Here is a 21,324-nt window from a genome sequence, read left to right on the forward strand (position 1 = left end):
CCTGTACCCCGGCCAACTCCCGCTGATACTGTGTGTCCAGTGCATGCAGGGTCCGCTCTAGCTGCATTCTCTGACGCCGCCGTGCATTAGCCAGGGAGTGCTCTGAGGATTACATGGAAAAAAGACATGCATTATGTTTATAACTAACTCTTATTTGTAATACTTCAGGCTTTTAACATACAACACAAATCACTTTTCAGAAATCTAAAACTGTATACTTATGGATTAATGAATGCATTAACATTTTATTTATACTGATACCTTGTATACTTTTTGACTTTTTTTTTTATTCCTGACAGAGATGAAACTGGACATCCCACGTTCGTCTGAAAGAGATGGCGATATGCAGGATCCAGTCACAAATCCTGAAAAGTTGAGAACTCATCATGTTTTACTTATAAATAGAGCAGTGTTGCACTATATTCAGGATTTGAGAAAAAAAATATCCAGATACAACATTTATATATGAAATATAGTAATTTGTTTCATCATACATGCACCATGAATATATCAGACACTAAATAATACATAAAATCTGGAAAATGAACAAGAAAATTATAAATATATTCAAATTGAATTTAGACTTGTATTTACTTACCCATGGATGTTGCAGCAATGATTTAATTTTCAGTAGCTTCCAAAATACAAAAAAAAGAGCCTTTTTTCATCTTTAGATAAAAAAAGACAAAGTTTGTGTGTTACTTAAGCGATGAGATCATCTGTTTGGTAACCTAACCTACATAAAAGTGACAAAGTATCTCTTCTTAAGGACTGAAACAAAGCATCTGGAGGGGCCAAGTAAGAAAAGAGTGGGCAGAACTAGTGAGAGAAAGGCAACTCCTCAAACTTTCCAAAATAACTTTACAGAAAATATTTCTTAAAAGTCAGAAAACACTTTGTAAGCCAAAAAAAGCTGAAAACAAGTGTCAAGATCGGTGTTAGATGTGACAGCTTGTAAAAGCAAGCAGTGCTTCACATTGAATTTCAAATTAAATGAAAATAAACGCACAAAAGCATTACAGTTTTCATGCACTTCTTTAATATATCAGTTTTCATATTCACAACAAATACATTAAGCTCTTTTTCCTTTTATATAATACAGTCTTAAATATTTTTACACAGAAATATTTTCTCAGAATTTCATCTATCAAAATGTCTTTTCTTAACCGTTGTCATTTCTTAAGTTGAAACATTTGAAGTCATTTCATTGTTTTGTTTTTTATCTCCATGCCTCCTAGCAAACGGACAGTACTTCCTTTGTACAGCTATTTACAGATGAAAAGAGTCTCCCAAACATTTGTATGATAGATTTCACTTGAATGAACTTGCACTGGGGTGGGGGTTTAAAGTGCAGGCAAGGCAACAGAAAGGAATGTGATATGGACGTTTTTGGTGAAGGCTTTAAAACGCAAATAAAATGGGTTTTTGGGTATAGTGAAAGACTAATGGTTTTAGAGGATACCTCACCGAATTGTAATCAAGTACGTCCCCAAGTATTCCAGAATAAAGAAGGCTCAGTCCTTCGCAAGTCAAGACTTCTTCAGTAACATTCCCATAGAAAATAAATACAGCACTCTTAAAATACACCTCTACTATCTCCATACGCAACCCATGATAAGTTTGCCAGCTTAATCTGAGAACAAGTCCATTCAAACGTCTTGTCAGAAACTATACATGTGAAAACAGTGACCACTGTCACAACCAACAGGATTCATGGAGCTCCTCTCTCCTTAATGGCAAGTTTAAGTGGCAGAACCAATTCACAGAGCATCATCCTTATAAAAATAAAAAGAGACTCAAAATAAATAAATCAATCCATCTCAACAGAAGCAAGAAGATGGAGCGCGTGTCCTTGCTTTTGTAACAGAGCACGAGTGGTGAACCAAGCGCAGAGCCTCAGTTATATGTGCAACATCAAGCATTTTGTGGAGCCGAAAGCAAAAATGCGTCATTTCGTACAAGAAAAAAAAAAGGAGGTGGAGCCACTTTTTTTTCAATACGAAGAGGCCGAAATAATGAAAAGCATTCCTACGAGGGCACTTCCACCGTCCACAGTGTCTAGGCGAACTTCAGGGCTACACAGTGCTAGTGTCACTACAGCCCAAAGCTATGCTAGAGGGTTGACGCAGAAGTCTTTGGACCAACGTGAAACGAAGAGCCGCCGCTTTGTCGCACTTTGCGTGCAGGAACAGAGGAAGCCAGTTTGAATCATAGGGTGAATCGATTTGGTCGAAGATCCAGATAACCGTTCTCTGTCAATGGCAAAGGTGGACACAGATGATGATAGAAGGTTGGTTTAAGCTTTGGTTTTTAGTGTCCTATGGCCCTGCCTGCTTTTGAAATCAATTTTCATTCATTTTGCAATCCGGTAACCATGCTTTAACCTCTTCATATGACAAAATATAATAAGTCTTTAAAAAGGCAAAATTGCTTATCTGCATCAGTCATTTATACAAAGTGCACAGACACACTGCTTAATGTTCATTTCAGCAAATCACAGAATGGGTGAGAGAAAATAAGTGTATATATATATATATATATATATATATATATATATATATATATATATATATATATATATATATATATATATATATATATATATATACATACACACACCTCTCCCAGAGTTTGAAACAACACCGAACAAAAAGTAATAAAATAAAGCAATATAAATTAATGTAACTTTGCAGGCCTGCCTGTCTATAACACAAGAAAAACTATATGAAAACAACTTTAAAAATAACCCTATGACCCGTGAACAAACATTTTGGAATGAATCCAGCGGTGCAAGGTCCAAAGAGTCACATGACTTGTAGATGAATGAAATCTCAAAAAAAAAAAAAAAAAATCAATTAACCATTATGGCCTCAAAGGAATGGCTTCTAATAACAACAGTTAAGCATAAATTTGTAGTGAAAAGTACAGAAATACATCTGAAATACACCCACATCTGAAACAAGGCTTCGTGTTTGCTTTATACAGTGGGTTTTTTTCTAGAAGAAACTTCAAATATGACCTTTGACTTATTCAGAAACATGACGTCAGCAACTATAATGTGGCAAAACAAAACTAAATCACATTCTCTAGAAGCACAGAAACAGCTTTGATTTTGCCCACCTCGGAAATGTCTGATGGAATTTGTGCCGAACCAAAAGAGTCTAAAAACATTTACCCAGGCTTCTTTGCGTGGGGCATTCATGGGGATGTGACATGTAAAATAAAAGATACTAGAGTTTGCCTTGACAAAAAATTAAAAGCAAAGAACCTACAGAATATTTTAGAATATATTTATAAAAAAAGAGGTCTTTTCAATGGTTGCTTCATTTACCCTACCTCACAAACTGCCTGTAACAAAAAAAAAAAAAAAAAAAAATACTGGGTCTGTTTATCTACAACGTATGACCCTGTAGAATTTGTTTTATTATTAGCAACTCCAGCCATAGGCAACATTATACGCAACAAACTCGTCGCAAGAGAAAGAAACGTTTCTAAATATCATTCAAGTTATCTCCTGATATCCAGCACCTCTCCACAACGGCAACTTGATGTCCTTGCTCTTATGCCAATTTTTCCATCATTCCATGCCACTAGTCCAAATATGGACCCTGTTTTCTGATTGGCCAATGCTGTGTGTTCTTCCCCTCCAGGGGCGGAGTGAAGGCAGGGCTTGTGCTCCAATATAATTCATCCCAACCCCATTCATCCTTCTTGGGGAAAAGATTTTTATCCCCCTTCACAATATATGCCTTTTTTTTTTCAGTGACCAGGCATTGGTGTCTCGCGCCAATCGTTTTTTGTTGTACGCTGCATTATCGAGTTGTCCTAAGTGATGTTTATGACATTTTTGTAAATTCAGCAATGACACCCTGCAGAGATCTTTTTATTTTAAAGCAATTCCATTGAGGCTGTAGCTCTTCGGGTAAAGAGGAAGAAAAACAGCACATTCTTTGAAAACTAGTCCTTTTCTGTGTTATGGATGAACCCACCGTAGGAACACAAGACGTCGTAAAAACTGACAAGGGATGAAGTTGTAGGATTTGTAGCACTATTTAAATGCTGTGAATTCACCTAAAAGGGGACACAAGGACAGATTTGTATCAGTTTTCATACTAATTAATGCAATACAAGTCAAAAAGTACAACAATGTTTGTCTATTTGTACTTGCCATAGCCACCAGCCTGAATGGGTGTCTTGGGGGAAGCGCAGGTGTACAGGCTGAAGTCCTCTGTCTGGAAGCCAGCGCGGTTAAGGGACGGTTCAGAAGCGCTGCGGTGGATCTTGGGCAGAGAGTGTGCCAATAACTCAATGGAGGCCAGGATCTGCCATAAATAGATGATATATACATAAGATAAAATAACTAAATAAAAATATATAAAAAAAATTATATATATATATATATATATATATATATATATATATATATATATATATATATATATATATATATATATATATGCTGACCCAGAGTGACCATTTCTTGTCCAATGGTCAACACTTAGTTTCACAATTTCTATAGTATTGCATCCTTCTCGTGGCTATTTAATTTATCTGAATAAGGCATTTTTCCACTTCCAGCCCTTGTTAACAATTATTTATCACTTATAAAGGATTATATACACAAGTAATAGTAGTAATCAAGATTGATGTGGTTTGGAATTGGTAAAATGTACTTAAAAAAAAAGTTCAGAATATCGATTTGCCTAATAATAATGCACACACACAATATATATGTGTGTGTGCGCACGTGTATACAGACAAACACAGAATAAAATATAAATGACTGATTAAAGAAAATTCGAAATATATTAAATTCAAAGCTGCAAATATATTCGGTTACATTCTGTTAATGAAACTCTGATGCCATCTTGTGGCAACATACTTCGACATGGCCTTGACAGATGGCAGGCAAATTGGAGAAAGCAGAAGTTTCACAACATTACCTGAGGGAAAAGAGGTCTCTCCTCTCGCTTTTTCTTCAAACAATCTGCCATAAGTCTCTTCATGGCCTTTGGGCAATTACTGCGCACTTTGCTCAGGTCAGGGGAAAGGTAACCTCGGCCAACCATAAAGATAATCTGCATAGGAGATATGCTCATTACATTTTCCAATATTCAGATATTTGCATTAATCCTTCAGAGTACAGACTTGATTTATGTCATAGACCCTACTACTAGTACATTACACATACAGTACATTAACATTAGAAATCGATGATAAGGCATAAGTACTACTCATGTTTACGTAATTAATCAAATTTAGACAAAAAAATTTGGGGGGGGACAAGTGCACTGATAAGAGGTTCACCTGGTCTCTGTTGTTGATGTTGGAATAAGGCAGAGCCCCTGACATGAGCTCATAGAGCACAATGCCGAACGCGTAGACATCCGACTGGAAACTGTATGGGTTTTTATCCTGCAGTCTGATCACCTCTGGAGCCTGAAGAAGACCAATGAGTCAGTCCAGATGCAAATGTCGGCGCAAAAGAAATACTCATAGCTAGTACAAGTGCCTCCACTCACCATCCACAAGATAGAGCCAGAAAGCTGCTCAAACTGGTGTGAGCCACTCCAACGGGACTTCACCGTAGCCAGACCGAAATCACCAATCTTTACTGTTAGATCCTCATGCAAAAAGATATCTAGGGAGGTGGTGTTAAGGCTAATATAGAAGCGTATGTACGCGCACATAGGCTTGGAAAGTTGATATACCTATTAAAAGCGACCTGTATTTTTGTACAAGACATTTTACAGCAAATCAGTCCTTAATTACAAAGGATACTGTTACTCTTCAGATCTCTATGGATGATGGACTTGGCGTGCAGATAGCTGTGGATAAAAAATATTTAAAAGTGTTAAATCCATGCATTAAAACTTCAACAATTTAGTATCATGATGGCAGTAGGTTTCATGCTTTCTATTGAAGCCAGAAGACTAAATGGATTCTTGACTCCTAAACATTACACTGCTATAGTGATCATCTGTGATTTATTTCTCTCTAATCGATCCAGTGACTCACTCCATGCCCTGGGCCGTCTGGCGGGCAATGTCAATCAGCTTGATCATCTCAAACTTGGTCTCGATGATGTGCAGGTGATGGTAGAGACTCGAGCCTTCACACCACTGTGTAACTATAGCCAGCTGGGGTTTGGTGGTGTAGCCCATGAAGAGCAGGATATTCACATGGCGGGTTTTCCTGTGGGAGATAAAGAATTTTTCAATAAGCTTTGGTAGAACAATGTTTTGGCAGCTCTAGGGGTACTTTGGTACCAAGTCGATACTTTAAATATAATTCCGATAAATTTTTCCAGAAGTACCAGAAGTACCAAGTATTGGGTCAATAGATGGCTCCTTTCAAACGTTCCTGTGCGTATTTGTGTGTTTTTGCCATGATACCGAAATTAGTACAGAGAACCGTGAAATTTTACTTGTATTGGTACCGACAACTGACATTTTGGTATTGGACAATCCTAAGTAGCACATAGGCTGAACAAAAAACATGAGACTAACATTTAATGACCAAATATATAAGGTTTACAAATAATGATTGAATTTTTTTAGTCATTGTTCAATCTGCACCTTAAACCTACATGTAAAAACACATTTACGATTATGAAAAGCACAATTCTTTTAATAATATTCTCCTTTTTTGTTTCAAGTTTAATCGCTTAATGAATAATAGGAAACTCTTAATTCAATAAAAATCAATGGTCAGTGAAACGAAGTGCTTAACCTTCATGTTGATAGGCAATCTTAGGTCAAATTAAATATTATATGAGATTTTCTTTTATTATTTTATATTTAATTTAATTGTTGATTTTAATTAAACTATTTTATTAAATTAAAATAAAATGATTTTTTGAAACCTTGTAACCAAAAATTGTGATAGTTTAAAAACCTGTTTGATTATTTTCTTCCAATAAACATTAAATAAATAAATAGAAATGTATAAAAAATAAAAAAATGCAATGGTATTCGTAATTAAAACAAACAAAGAAAAACTATCTCAGTTGACCACTACCTGAAACCTACATTTTGGACAGATACAGTCCCTGTTGTGAAATAATGAGTATTTTTAGTCCCTATCTTACCTGAGGACACCCACTTCATTTTTAAAGGCCTGTAGCTGCTGTGGAGTGGGGGCCGTGACATTCAACATCTTTACCGCCACATCACCTGTGAGGAAGAGGAAGACACACATTTAGCCTTATCTGTGCATTCCTTATTAATCTGAAGTCCAAATGCTGTTAACATTCTCACAGGACCCACCGTGCCACTTCCCCTTGTAGACTGTTCCAAAGGAGCCAGATCCTATCCGCTGTCCCAGGGTGATCTGACCTTCTGGGATCTCCCAATCATCGCTCGAGTCCCGTCGACCTAGAGTTTTCTACAGAGTAAAATATTAGACAAAATAGATTAAAATGACCTTAAACCTGGATGTGCCAAGTGAGGTAAAAAGAAAAAAAATCTTTACCATTTTATTGCGGTCCTCAGAAGAAGACGATGGCTTCCGCTCCCTCGGTTGGCACGGCGATTTCGACACCTTCACATTGGGCAGGGAACCAGGTAGGGAGGCAGGAGGTGTGGCCGACAGGCCTGCTGTGGAGCCTGGAATCGCAAGAGGTCGAGAAACATAAAAAGTTACTTCAGCAGGAAATATGGGAGCCAAAGAAGAGAGAAACAGAATAAGAGGGGAAGACGACAGAAGGAAAGGAATAAAATTTTGTGTGGTCACATGAGGGAGAGAAAAAGAGGAAAGGGGCAAGTCACAGCCCATGCAGTGTGAAACGGGGCTGTGAGCGATGTATGCCTCAAATATAAGTATACTAGCAAATCCTGAGCCACATCCCGTCTCTTTCCGAAAAGCCCAAATCTAAAAGTATCCCCAAAAAAATCTCACACAAATATGTACGCTGAAGTATTGCAAGTAGGGATGCACTGATATTAAAATTTGGCAAAAAATCTAGTAAAAAAATATTTGTTGTCAATTTAAATAAAATATAAAATCACTGGCCAATACAATAAGCTGATAATTGTTTTCAAGTTATGGTCAATAACTAAAAAATGGCACAAATTAAACTTCAATATTTTATCTAAATGAAAGTGAATAAATTAAAATATTAAATGCTAAATAAAATAATTAAATAATAATAAAAATAATTATAATGTATAGTGTGAAATGCACATTTTGAGATTTGCTAAAGATAACATTTAACAGTGTAATTAAATTATTTTTGGTTTAAAGATAACTAAAGTGAGCTTTAGATAATGGCTAAGGCGATCTAAATCTAGAAATGTACATGCACACTAAAATATACAAAACTGACCGGAATAGAGGCAAATGTCTAAATTTGATATACGGTATGTACAATTTGTGCCTTATTAAGTGAGTTTGTAGTGTGTTGAGTTAAGGAAAAGTGAGTGGAGTTCAAAGCGCAGTTAAAGCGTGCGTGTCAGAGAAAGTGAGAATTCAAACAAGGAGGAGTGAAATACATCAACAAAACACACAAGTGGAAGACAGACAGACAAGCAAAGGACGAGACAAGGTGTGGGACACAGCCACGCACAAAGGCCTATCTACCTCTGAACACTGGCTCAGGCTCAAAATCAAAGACAATTTCATTGGGGTGGGAGGACAGAAGGGGGCTTGAGGTCCGTGTTCGGTTCTTCCTCAAGCAGCGGGCTGGGTGTTGCGAGGGGGCTGCAAGGGGGAGAGAGACAGACACGGGATCACTGGCCCCTGAAGCTCAGGTGCACTTCCTGTCACCCACTACCCAAAATCCTGTGTCTACTCTCAGAGTTCATTTAGAGATGATCAAGTGAATTACAGAGCCAGTTTTTATTTATTCCTGTTTACAGTCTATAAAAAAATGATAATTATGTTATCATTTAATCGCCTTGTGTCATTCCAAACGCGTTTGATTTTCTTTTTATGCTTTTAATTTACATTTGGTTTATGGAAAAGAGCAGCTTGAACATTCTTCTAAACATCTTCTTTTATGTTCCACAGAAAAAAGAAAGTCGCACGGGTTTGGAACAACATGAAGGTGAGTAAGTGATGACCAGATGTTTACTTATAATGTTCTGAGACATGTTTTGAAACAGAAAGGACAGGGGGCAGGCTTTAACAACACTGATTAGGAATTAGTACTTTACAGCAGGCCGCTATTGATAAAGAAAAGGGCAGAAGCAATTCACAAAGCGGGCAGGGGAGAGAAAGGCCTATTTTTCAGCTTTAATAGCAGGCACGGTGAAATGGAACAGCTGTCCCAAACTTCTAAGGCCAATGACACAAAGATAGCACAAAGACATGGGATGACGGAAAGCCATTTGAATTCAGTGCGTCTTAAGTGTGTGTTTTCTGTTTCAGACAGCCCTTACCTCCATCTGACCTTGGTAAGCCTTGATCACGGATCAAATCCTGTACAGGAATAACACCGATTAGCAGGGACTAGTGGAGTCCGGGGGAATTGTAACTTGACACAAATGCACCTTGTACATTTTTTAGTGGTATAAGAAACATTTATATTAACAAAGACTTTATAAACAAGATTATAATAAACATTATGGAGGTGATGCAGTGGTTGAGGGCAGCTGTAACAGCTATTAAATAATATTAATTTAAAGAAATAATACAATGCATCTAAAATAAAAGCACACATCAAATATTATCAATGTTAATCTTTAGTAATATTATTAAATAGTTCACTTTTATATTATACTCTTTCTTTTTTTTAGATTCAGGAAGTGGGACCTACATTATAATTATTTAAAATACATTAGACATGGTCTAAAATATATTTATCAGCTGTTCAAATGTCCAGTTCTCACATCAATGTTGACCGGCTCGATGGTGTTGATATGGACATTAGGGGCCGAGGAAGAGCGATCCCTCTGGCCAAACTGGTTGCGGTGGTCCTCCTCTCCAGGTCTGAAGGACTGTGGGATAGGGATGGATTTGGACGGGGACACAGAAGGATGGCAAAGAGACCTGGAGAAAAAAAGACAGGAGAGCATAATGAAATTTTGCTTAGTGCATGATTAAACTCACTGTTAAAGCTGCGCTATGCAGTTTTTGCAATTTCTTTCGCTTTTTGCTCGCAGGTTTCTCTATAGAGCTCCCCCTACAGCTTCGGAATAGATATTTGACAACACTGTTGTAAAAACTCGTTGGCGACTCTCGCCACTCCCATCTCCTCCCTCTGGTCATGTGCATTTGTTTTCAAAGAAGTCGGCGAACACACGGAGCCATGTCCACTGAGGTATGTATGATACACAGAAGGCTAGCATATAAATGTATGCGTGCAGTGCCATAAAGAAATTCGTTACATTGCGAGACCTGATATCACGCAATACTTCCTGACGCTGAGGCCAGTCACAGGCGCTACTGGGAAACGAGACGGCCACCATTCAACCCGAAAAAAGTCATAACCATTCCAATGACTCCGAAGCTGTTCAGTTAAGGTAAATTAAGCTAAAAAAAAACAGCATAGTTCCCCTTTAAAGTCACTAACGCACTAAAGTATATACTTAAGGCGACCCTTACAATTTCTCAACTAAAAGACACACAGCAGTAACTACACTGATCTGCAAAAGATTTATATCTCTATCAAATTCAAATAAATGCTCTTTTTAAAATTTTGTATCCATCAAAAATCCTGAAAAAAAAAGTCTCAGTTTCCATTAAGATATCTGAAACATGTGACAGCAGTAATGGGTGCTGAAAATTCAACTTTGCCATCAGAGGAATAAATTACATTTTGAAGTATAGAAAACAGGAAAAAGTTATTTTAAATTGTAATAATATTTAACAATATTATTGTATTTTTTATCAGAATAAATGCAGCCTTGGCGAGCGTAACAGGCGTCTTTCAAAAACATGTAAAAATCTCTCACTCACACATACATACATACATACATACACACATACATACATACACACACACACACACACATATATATATATATATATATATATATATAGGGCTGTCAAAAGATTAATCGCGATTAATCGCATCCAAAATAAAAGTTTGTGTTTAATGTGTATGTTTTAATGTAATATATGTGTGTGTACTGTGTATAATTAAATTTGTATATATAAATACACACACATGCTTGTATATATTGAAGAAAAATGTGTAATTCATATATAAAAAAATTATATTTATATATAATATAAATTATATATAAATATATACAGTATATGTATGCAAATATTTCTTAAATATATACAAGCATGTGTGTGTATTTATATATACAAATTTAATTATACACAGTACACACACATATATTATGTAAACACAAACTTTTATTTTGGATGCGATTAATCGCGATTAATCTTCTGACAGCCCTAATATATATATATATATATATATATATATAGAAGTGGACCAGTGGCGGATGCTGGTCTTTCAAAGAGGGAAGCTCATTTTCGACCTACATACCTATCATACAAATTATTCATTTATTTATACGTAAATTCTACGTTCCTTTTCAAGTAAATGCTCTGTGAAAAATGAATGTAATAATATAATAAAGGTATAAATAATAATATAATAAAGTATAATAATAATACTACTAATAATAAGATTTTTTTTTTTTATAATTATTTTTGAATTATTACTAATAATAATAATAATATAAAAATATATATAAGTAATAATATAATAAAGGTATAAATGTATAATTGTGTGAAATGTATTATGAAAATTGGCTAGCAATTTCGACAAGCCAATACCAAGAAATAGGTTGCAGCAGTTTGTCTTTGAAAAATCCGCGATAGGACTGAGCTCGAACAGCTTCTACATCAGCGACTTTTTATTGTATGAAATCGCTGTCAATCAAAAGGAGACGCAGCCTTTCGACAGACCCTCCAATCATCACGCAAAAGCCCGGAGTCCAGGCCAGCCCACTCTTCGTTCACCCCCAGAGAAGCTGAGCTTCCGTGGGCAGAACATAATCGCAGCATTTATCCAATGACCGTCTAGTTTTGAAGCGCTGAAAAAAATTGTTCAGAGCAGCCCCATTGAAGTCAATGGAAGCGGGGCTTCAACAGGGAAATGCCCTGTGACGCTACGGGAATGTATGAGAAGGAAATCGAGTCAGCCGACCTGCTGTATGTAACTGATTCTGAACGAACTCGTCTTTAAGATGGACGTTTTCTAACGCATTTTTAGTCAATAAAATGTTAATACAATAGTACATATTTGACCATTCATTTTTTGACATTATAAGGGAAGCCGAGCTTCCCTTGCAGTCTTAAAGAAATCGCCACTGAAGTGGACTAAATTCTTACCCAGTGGACTCAGATGGAGGGAGGGAGGGGCACATCTCTGAAACGGGTGTCGTGCCCTCTGATGACATCTCCTCCTGGGTAATGGGGTGGTGCACTAGAAATTTTGATGCCAGCAGTAAACTGAACAAAAATATAAATAATAAGAAGAACAGTACAAATATATTATGCATAATTACCCACAGCACAAAACCATATAAGATGCAAATTATTCCAAATACAGTGAATATTAATATAGGAGAAATAAACTTAGGCAAAAACATTGTTTTAATATTTAATTTAAATATAATGTAATTTAAAGTAAATTATTTACATGCTTTATTTCACTGTGTATTATGCGTGGAGCAAATTTCACCCTTTAATGGATAAAGCAGAAGTAAAAGAGTTTCCCATGAGCACTCACTCCAGCTGATCGTAGTTGACACACATGAGCGGGACCTCTGTGCTGCAGCGCTGGTGGAACTTGTAGCCGCACGTCTGGCAGCGGAAGCCCTGAAACAGCAGCTTCCGGCAAAAGTCACAGAAGGCCAGCGTGAAGAAGGTCTTTCGCACCTGTTTAATCACCGAATTAACCCTCTGAGTTATTACGAAGCTTCTGGATGTTTCCAAAGCACAATATATATCAGTCAAGGTGGAGGAGAAAGAGGTCAACGTGTCTTTAAGAAACTCTTTAAGAAAAGTAAAATCAAGAATAGAAATCACCACACCTATAACATGTGAACTGTTGGCTCTAACTTTCTCTCTGTCATTTCAGATTTATTTTAAAGGGGACCTATTATGCAACATTCACTTTTACTTGGTGTTTAAACACTGATGTGTGTCCATAGCGTGTGTAAACAACCAGCCTATAATGGTAAAAATCTACCCACTCCTTTATATATATATATATATATATATATATATATATACCTGCCTCTTCCGGAAAGGGGGCAGGAAGCTCGTTTGCATTTAAAGGTACACACACAAAAACGGCATGTTTTTGCTCACACTCAAAAAGGAGCAAATTGGACATGCTATAGTAAATGATCTGGGAGGTATTTTATAGACTCTTATAGAGATATTACATCTTGCAGGCATGAAAACAGGTCAGGGGTAAAAAAGGTGAGAAGGATGAGGCATATAGAAAATATTTTCTCATCGAATCTGCACAAATCACGTAGGTGACCCTTTTAGGTTTTAAAACGGCGAATTTCGCCGAAAGGTGAGGAGTTTTCATGCCTGATCTTGTAAAAAGGGGCATAATAGGTCCCCTTTAAGCCACAGCTTGTGGTCAGTTTCATCATACTCACAAAATTATGGGTCGTCAGTGGCACATTCTCTAAAACCTCAACATGGAGCTCCTCCCCCGTCAGCCAGGAAATGTCTGTGTCCCAGCCAATAGGCTTCTTCTCCCTAATGTGGGCAGGACAGACATTAAATGTGAAGTACAGCTGGCAGTGTGACATAACCTTGGTTTTTGCACTAGTGATGGTTAGAGCAGTTATTACCCATCCTGAACCCTGTAGACCGCACAGCATTCTGGGATCAGGCCTCGCATCATCAGAGCCTTCTTTAAGGAGTCTCTCAAAGTTATCCCACAACGAGCTGGAACCTGAAACGCACACATAAACCACTTACTCAAGTAACTTTTATCTCCTTGCAGTGAGACTGTGGCTACGCCTGGGCACGTTTGATTTCTTGGCTCCTACTCAGACAGCCGCTTCTCTTTGCTAAGCCAAAAGAGACAAGCTGAGCAGATAATCAAAATAAAGGGGGTCACCTATATTCGCTAATTTCCCATGGACTCCCGGCACTCTAAAATCTGGTTGGAGTGGAAATTCCTTTCAAAAACCTCTTTTTAAAGCCCTGCCTGAACCCTTACCGTGAAGTATTGTCAAAATATCCTACCACATCTGTACATGACAGAACTTCTCAAATCCAGCTGTGAGCAAAACACTACAGACGTAACTCACCCCATTTTTCAGATCCCTTACCTGATATTCTGTCATAAAGCCAGTATAATATTAGTTACATACTATTATAGCATTTATATAGTTTACGGTCTATTTTTCAATCTTTTCCATCTTTTATTTGTAAGTACTTTTTTCAAAATATTACATATAAAAGCAAAACAGTACCAAGTATTCAACAACAAATAATATCCAGCAACTCACCACCGTCCTCTGTTTGTTGGGCAGGAAAACCCTTACGATGGGTTTCTGGGGCGAGCGGGGATTCCCTCGTGATGCGTCGGTGGGGGTCTGCAGGAGAGCCAAGGTGTTTGGGGCGATGGGGGCACTCTGGGCGCCCGGTCCCTTCACATCCAGCAGGGTGAGTGTCGGCGAGGAGCAGAACTCTGTTCCGTTTCCAATAGCCTCCAAAAGCTGCTGTTCCCGCTGCTGTAATGCATCCAGCTTACTAGTGTACTCCTCATAGGCCTGTGGCGTTGAGGAAATATATCATTAAGACTTTATGAACGTTTCACATAAATGGTCATGTTTTGAACCTGTTGGAGGATAAAGATCTGAGGTTATGCATTTGCTGTTATTGCATACACAAGAGGGAAAATTTTACTGCTTCAATAAAATACTTCTTCTCCTCCTCTGAATTCATTCATTAGTTTTAATCTAAACTGTCATGGAGTGACAATTTTTTTGTAGGCAACAACTATCGTTTCATAGAAACAGAGTTTTCCACTAGCATGTTGCTAAGCTAATGACAATAATAGGAAAAATTAGGAATCGTAAATGGAAATATTAGGAAAAAGTGATTTTTATTTAACACTTGAATTATTTCAAATAATTTCACACACTTGCATAGATTTCTGCACTAGGCTTGTTGTAGTTATTTGGAGAGTGGGATGGACACTTTGGATACTGCCTCAGAAGTTGACCAAACAAGACATATTAAAAATGCTTAGCTTTTAGAACAGCTGTTGTGTTGGGAGTGTGCCTATGATGCCTTAAAATGCTGCCTATTTAGGCTGCTCACGAGAGTTTGGAACAAAGGCCAAAAGTTAATTGTAACTGTTGATGCTGGTATCAATTCTAGTCACTTCATTTATAACATCACCATTAACTTTCTTGGCATAGTAAAACACCTTTCACATCACACCCATGACAGCAACTCTTTGTCGGGCCAACTCACCTCCAGATATATAGATGGCGGATTGTGTTCTCCTCCAAACTTATCTAAAAGGGCTTCTAGGTGCTCCTGGGTTAACTTAATCATCTGTTTGATGTTCCATATCTGCAAAGAAAATGAGAGTTAGGCAAACCCAAATTCCCCAGCTTCCTTTTTATGAGAAGGTTCCACTGATTGGACAAGTGTTTGAGCAGATGCATTTGAACTTCACCATAGATGAATGAGAACCTCATGACTGTGCTTAATCTAATAAACACAGAATCACTTGCTTGTCTCCACTAAGCTGTAAAAACTGACACTGGACGGCTGTCTCAGGCCCTGCTCACAGTAAATGTGCTATATTAATTAAGTCTGAGGTGTGAAGCAAATGAAATACTGACAGTGAGCTCTAGCAAAGAAAGAAACAGCTTCAAAATGCATCAACTTGCTTCAACCGAAGTGTGTATTATATTTTGTTAAATAATTTTTCCTGTCCCAAGCGCTAAATTATTATTATTATTAACAATAGCTATATTAGCATCTGCACCAACGCACAATATCAGTTTATAAGCGCGTGCTGCAGTTTTTGACAGCTGCTTTAAATGCCCCAGCTCTGATTGATTCTGATTGGCAGTCAATGTTTTTATCGTTCATCAGCTAGAAAAAAAAAATTCTGTAAGTGAGTGCAACAATATTGTTTCTCTGTGCCGTTATCATTATAGCTGTGGTGTGGACTGCTATTCTTTTACATTTAGAAGGAAAAACTAGGCCTATAACTTTATCGTTATCATCCTTGGTGCCTTTACTCCATTTGTTTGAGCATCACAAACAACCTGACAAAACAATACTGACAAATCAACCAAAGGTGTACATTTGGGGGCGGAACTATCCTTGTGTTCAACCAATGGAAGCAGGGGAGATCTTCAGGAAACCTGTTTTTTCTTTTTTGCAATTTTTATTCGTGTCCCTAAACAAAACAAAAAAATCACCTTTAACAGTCGGATCTGATACTGTAAATGTACGATTTATGCAAAATCTTCTGACATTCACAATCCTAATGTCAATATTTTTAAACATCCGAGACATTTGTCAGGAGATGAGTACTACAATTTTTAGTTATTGAAAATTTTATACATTTAATTATAGCACAATTTTAAAACAATTGGTGTGCATGAGGTCATGGTTAGCTATGTTTCCAACATCCACATATTTGTATGCGAATTTTAGGATATCGCAGAAAAAAAAAAACTGCTGGATGGAAACACCAAGACTTGCATAAATTCTAAAAATGTATACAAAAAACATATGCACTCAATTGAGGCAGATCATTTTTTTTTATCTAATGTTAAGACATGCACTTAAACTATGATTATAGCCTATTTTGGAATGGGTTGCAAGCATTTGCTCAAGGAAACATCCAAGCAAAGTACTTGTTCTAAAAAGCCAATAAACATTTTTCAATTTTGCCAAGCAATACAAGCAGCATCATAAAATACTCCAAGTTTGTTGGAAAATGTCCCAGCCAAGTGAACACAATCTGACAGTGCTACAAAGCTTTACAAGTAAACTTTATTATGATCACCATTTTGAGAAGCAATTTTCCAGCAGACTGTCAAGAAACTTGGAATGCCTCAACGCCCCCATGAAATAGCACATTTAAGTGCATCTAACTTTAGTTCTGATTAAAAATCCTGCATTCCGAGAGTCAAGCTGCCACTTGATTCCTAATCAACGGTGCAGATAAACTGGCTCTACTAGTCAAATTAGTGCAAGAAATAGCTAAAAGGTACCCGTGACAAGGGACTTTCTCAGTAGTCTTGCCAGTATCAATTCCTGGCAGTCAAAGATTGCTGACAGTTTCTTAAACAGACATTGGTTACAAGCCTTTCTTTTAGAGCAAACCCCATGTGGTAATATACTCTGTGTTTCCAACATGATGCAACATAACCAAGACAGTTTAAAATAGCTCAATACATGAAATACTTGAAGGCTTCTCTAAAAAGGGAAAGTTCACCCAAAAATGAAAATTCTATCAATATTAAAACATCCTCATTTCATTTCAAACATGTATTAATTTCTTCCTTCTGTAGAACACAGAAGCAGAATTTTTGGAGACTGCAACTCAGGTTTTTCCCCCCTATAAAATTTCATAGAAAGGAACCAGACCTTTCAAATTGACAAACACCATATTATATTCCAAGGCTTCTAAAGCCATACGATAGCCCTGTATAAAGAACACACTGAAAATTAAATTGTTACCCATTGAAATTATGTATTTGAATGATTGATCCGGTTCTCAAGTTCAATTTGATCCAGTTGTGACAGTTAAGCCCATTGGAGGTGAAGATTTTAAAATACACATTTTTGGGTGAATTATTCCTTCAACATTCAAGTCAGTAATGTAAAAACTAGCTGACAACAAAATACTGTATGTAGCCAAACATTCAAGATTCTAGCTCAATGTATAATTTGAAGAAACTGCCACCGCATAACCCATCTAAGTAATGTTTATTGGGAAAATCAGATGCATGGTATACCCTTCATGGTTATGGCCCTGACCATGAATAAAACTGTTAACTAGGTTTATGGACTCTTCAATCAGATGAAAACATGCTCCACTCTTTAATTTAAGAGCGAATTCAGTGCTGAAAAGTATACTAAAGTAAATATAGTTACTATTACCCCCCCAAAAAAAGCAAGACAAGTCCCGTGTATAATCGGACAGTATAACCCTGTTACAGCAGCCAGCAATAAAATTAATCTAATTACCACTAAGCACTCATACAATGATGACTTACACAAGCTGCTCTTTAATCCAACTAGTCTTCCAGCTAAATAGGGAAGCTGTTTCCTGAATAAACAAATTTGTAACCTGTTCCATGACGGTGTAAACTTTTTTTTTCTTTCCGAATTAAACAGAATGAATGGATGCCCTGCTGGAAAATCCATCTTAAGTCGGTAGCATGGAATTGACACACGGTAGATGGTTTCTAGATAGCTAGAGAAAACAGAAACCAGCTGAAATGTTGCCCTTAGTCGAACTGTTTTTGGATCATTTCAGTTGGTTTCTAGCTTGAAGACAGCCAACAAATCACCTACCAGCTGGTAACACCAGCTTAAGGTGGTTTCTGGAACATTGTACATGGTCAACTAGCTAATAACCAGCATGTTTCTAAACACAGCTACTAAATTAAGCTGGATGTTCCAGCAAGCAGCAGAATATACCCAGTAATACCCCAGTGTGTACATCTAACAGCAAAGGCCCCTTATAGCAGCATATGTGATTTGTGCAGACAGACAGTTGACAGCTTAGAAGAAAGAAGCATAATGCATTACATTTACACGGGGTCACAAACTGAATATGGAACGTTCGCAGGGCTCCATGCACGAGCACAATGACATCACTGCAGATTTAAATGTAAATGTAAACGCATTCGAACGCAGACTCGCGCCAGCTGGTGACACAAAGGAGATAAAACAATGCACGCGAGCAGTTAATATATTCCCAGTTGCATCTGTAGTTTCCCATTAATACGATGCATCGCAAGGTGAGATACGAAGCATGCATGCATGCATTGCAGCGGGGTCTGGTGGGGAAATAAAGCCAATGAAACACGAACAGGCCTTCTGATAAACATTGGCTCAGAGAACTGCAATGAGAGAATTATAAATGGCGTCATTCGGAAATGCACCTTGCGAAAATGCATAAGCGCACGATATAAGATTTGGTCGACTTAAATATTGGTGCATCATCTCTCTCCCCTGCAATGCATTGCATCCCCCCACGATCCGTATTACAGCCGGTGTTTCCTGAACATCTCCATCCAGCCCCGCTCCGCTCTACAGCCGAGCTCTCCTTCAACCCTGACTCCCCCATTGTACCTCCTCGGGAATGTCCTGTTGACATTCGGGGATCGCCGCTCCTCCGGGACAGCCGGGTTCGAGCCCCGCGCCCAGCTCGTCCAGTCCCGGGTCCCGCTCCGGATCGCGGTTCATGCTGTCTCCGTTGAAGACGGGCGGTGGGGACTCGGCGCTGCTCAACGCCGCCATTTTAAACCACGAGAAACTGAGTGGAAAATAGAGGAAAGAAACAGAGAACGAGACAGGAGGGGGAGACAGATTCACCAAATGTAAACCCGTAGAGGGGTAAATGGGGATACTGGACGCCGACCAATGCACTAATATTAAAGTGTAAATTCTAAAACGAACAAGTCAGAATTTTGTTTCTGCCACGTCTTTCCATTCTTCTTGAATTATACTATCATATTAGTTTGTCTGGTAGACCATTTCAAGGCAGCCGTTTAATCTATAAACTGATTTTAACCAAAAAGCTCTGCATATAAACATTAATATTTATGTATATTACCTATAAAGACTGAACAGAGTGCATCCAACATGACTATCATTTGGCCAGATGTGTACAAAACATACTGTATCATGTCTGAAACAGGAATTTCTAAGACTTATAAATTATGAACATCATCAAGCCTGTTGTTCAGTCTTCTACACTTTTTTAGTAAATACAATATATTTTAGTATATAAATTAAACATAAGAATAACTTTAGCTTCATCTCATTATTCTTATATCGTTTTAAAGAAAATACAAGTATCAAATATGATACAACAGGCTATTGAGAAATATGTATTTGTATCTCTCAATCATCATTGTATTGCATTACATTATGTTTTGCCTGCCACATTTAAAACTACAAAGCATTGATCATAAAACTAAGCATTTAAATACCATCTTTAATAAGACTGGGAGATAGAGAGTAACAACTGATATTTATATGCATATAATGTAAGTAGTTTGCTATACTGTTGTACAAATCTAATTGATGTACAACATTTTTTGATTTGATGAAATCAGAATTTTATATGAAGACATAGTTCAACAGCTGCATGAAATGGCATATTTTTGTTTAGTTTGATCCTAAGAAAAAAACTGAGGTTTTCTCCTTGAGTGAAAGCTCCATATTCTCACTATATCATGGTTTATAAAAGTCTGATGTGTCAAATGATACAAAACAAAGCTGTAATGCATATATTTAAACTTTTAGACAATGTAAACTAAACTGGTCCATTACAAAACTTAGATTTTTTTCTGACTATAATTTCATGTCAGGCTTTTCAGAGTTAAGCATGGGTAGCCTACTTTGTAAAAAAAATTACATAATTATCTAGCCAAAAACATTTTCTCATTGTTATTCGTGATACATCGTAGTATTTGAATAGCATTACTGTTTTGTTTATGCAGTATCATCATCTTTTTTATGTACGCCTACAACTGTCTATTGTGTATATTCTAATGTAAAGTCTCCTTGAGCTTTATAAAGCCTCTATATAAATGAAACTTAATACGTTTGACAGAATAAACCAGAAAATAGGAACTTAATCTGTTGCACAAGAATATTTGAGTGATTAAGGAACTGATGACCCTCTTGTGCCTGTGATTCTTGGAGGAAGATTTTTTTAAGATGCAATTTTATCATTTTGGGGGTGGGGGGTTTCCGAATATAGACGGGTTCACAAAATGGCATGTCATCCACAATCAACGTTGTTGCTAAATAAATGCATAATTTCCATTATGGGTCAATTACAATATATGGTGTATTGATTTGTGGGCACAAATGTAACATTGTAATATAAATGATTTTATATCATTTATGCATGTATGTCATCTAGGAATGTGCTTTTCTCTCTTTATAACAGTCCATAATCTGAATTGTCTTTTCATGCTACTCAATGGCATTTCAACCATCCATCATTTAAAATTAAAATAAATTCAAAAATACTTGAGCGCTAATAGTTTATTATCCCTTTCAGAATTTTCTAATTATTTTCTTTCAGTGTAGTCTTAGAAAGACAAACCTAAATGTGTTGGTTAGGCAATCTGAGGATGTTCCATTATGGAAAACTGGCAACACTCT

General features: G+C 37.1%; 2 protein-coding genes across 5 annotated transcripts in view; one reads left to right on the top strand and one right to left on the bottom strand.

Moving 5' to 3' along the window:
* tmem178bb (transmembrane protein 178Bb) overlaps positions 1-21,324 on the top strand; it is a 118,304-nt gene that overhangs the window by 11,098 nt on the left and 85,882 nt on the right. For 2 of the 3 annotated variants that reach the window (XM_081362681.1, XM_081362682.1), the window contains 5 exons: positions 300-372; positions 9,010-9,046; positions 9,370-9,395; positions 9,872-10,261; positions 14,469-14,601. The gene's annotated coding sequence lies outside the window, so the exon portion shown is untranslated. Of the gene's footprint in view, positions 1-299; positions 373-9,009; positions 9,047-9,369; positions 9,396-9,871; positions 10,262-13,688; positions 14,602-21,324 lie in introns of those variants that run through there. The other variant, XM_081362683.1, reaches the window with a different exon arrangement.
* Positions 3,378-19,460, bottom strand: braf (B-Raf proto-oncogene, serine/threonine kinase). 2 transcript variants are annotated; one of them, XM_081362680.1, is made up of 20 exons: positions 19,276-19,460; positions 15,418-15,519; positions 14,445-14,708; positions 13,779-13,882; positions 13,581-13,683; positions 12,695-12,843; positions 12,295-12,414; positions 9,831-9,990; positions 9,381-9,420; positions 8,581-8,700; positions 7,474-7,607; positions 7,269-7,386; positions 7,091-7,175; positions 6,019-6,195; positions 5,782-5,828; positions 5,523-5,641; positions 5,308-5,439; positions 4,944-5,078; positions 4,169-4,322; positions 3,378-4,071 (listed from the first exon to the last, which is right to left on the bottom strand). In XM_081362680.1, the coding sequence occupies exons 1-20, from the start codon at positions 19,441-19,443 to the stop codon at positions 4,049-4,051; spliced, it is 2,454 nt and encodes an 817-aa protein (XP_081218806.1). In that variant the 5' UTR covers positions 19,444-19,460; the 3' UTR covers positions 3,378-4,048. The 2 variants fall into 2 exon arrangements, with proteins under 2 accessions (XP_081218806.1, XP_081218805.1); XM_081362679.1 differs by lacking the exon at positions 8,581-8,700 and having other exon boundaries at positions 19,276-19,455.

Source organism: Scardinius erythrophthalmus (assembly GCF_964197995.2).
Source record: "Scardinius erythrophthalmus genome assembly, chromosome: 4".
NCBI classification, from domain to species: domain Eukaryota; kingdom Metazoa; phylum Chordata; class Actinopteri; order Cypriniformes; family Leuciscidae; genus Scardinius; species Scardinius erythrophthalmus.

Coding starts and splice junctions, on each gene's coding strand:
- braf (XM_081362680.1), bottom strand. CDS start 19,443: ATGGCGGCGTTGAGCAGCGCCGAGTCCCCACCGCCCGTCTTCAACGGA. Junction 13,684..13,778: donor GTCTACAGGGTTCAGGATGG/GTAATAACTGCT, acceptor TGCCCACATTAG/GGAGAAGAAGCCTATTGGCT. Junction 7,387..7,473: donor CTGAGGACCGCAATAAAATG/GTAAAGATTTTT, acceptor TTTACTCTGTAG/AAAACTCTAGGTCGACGGGA.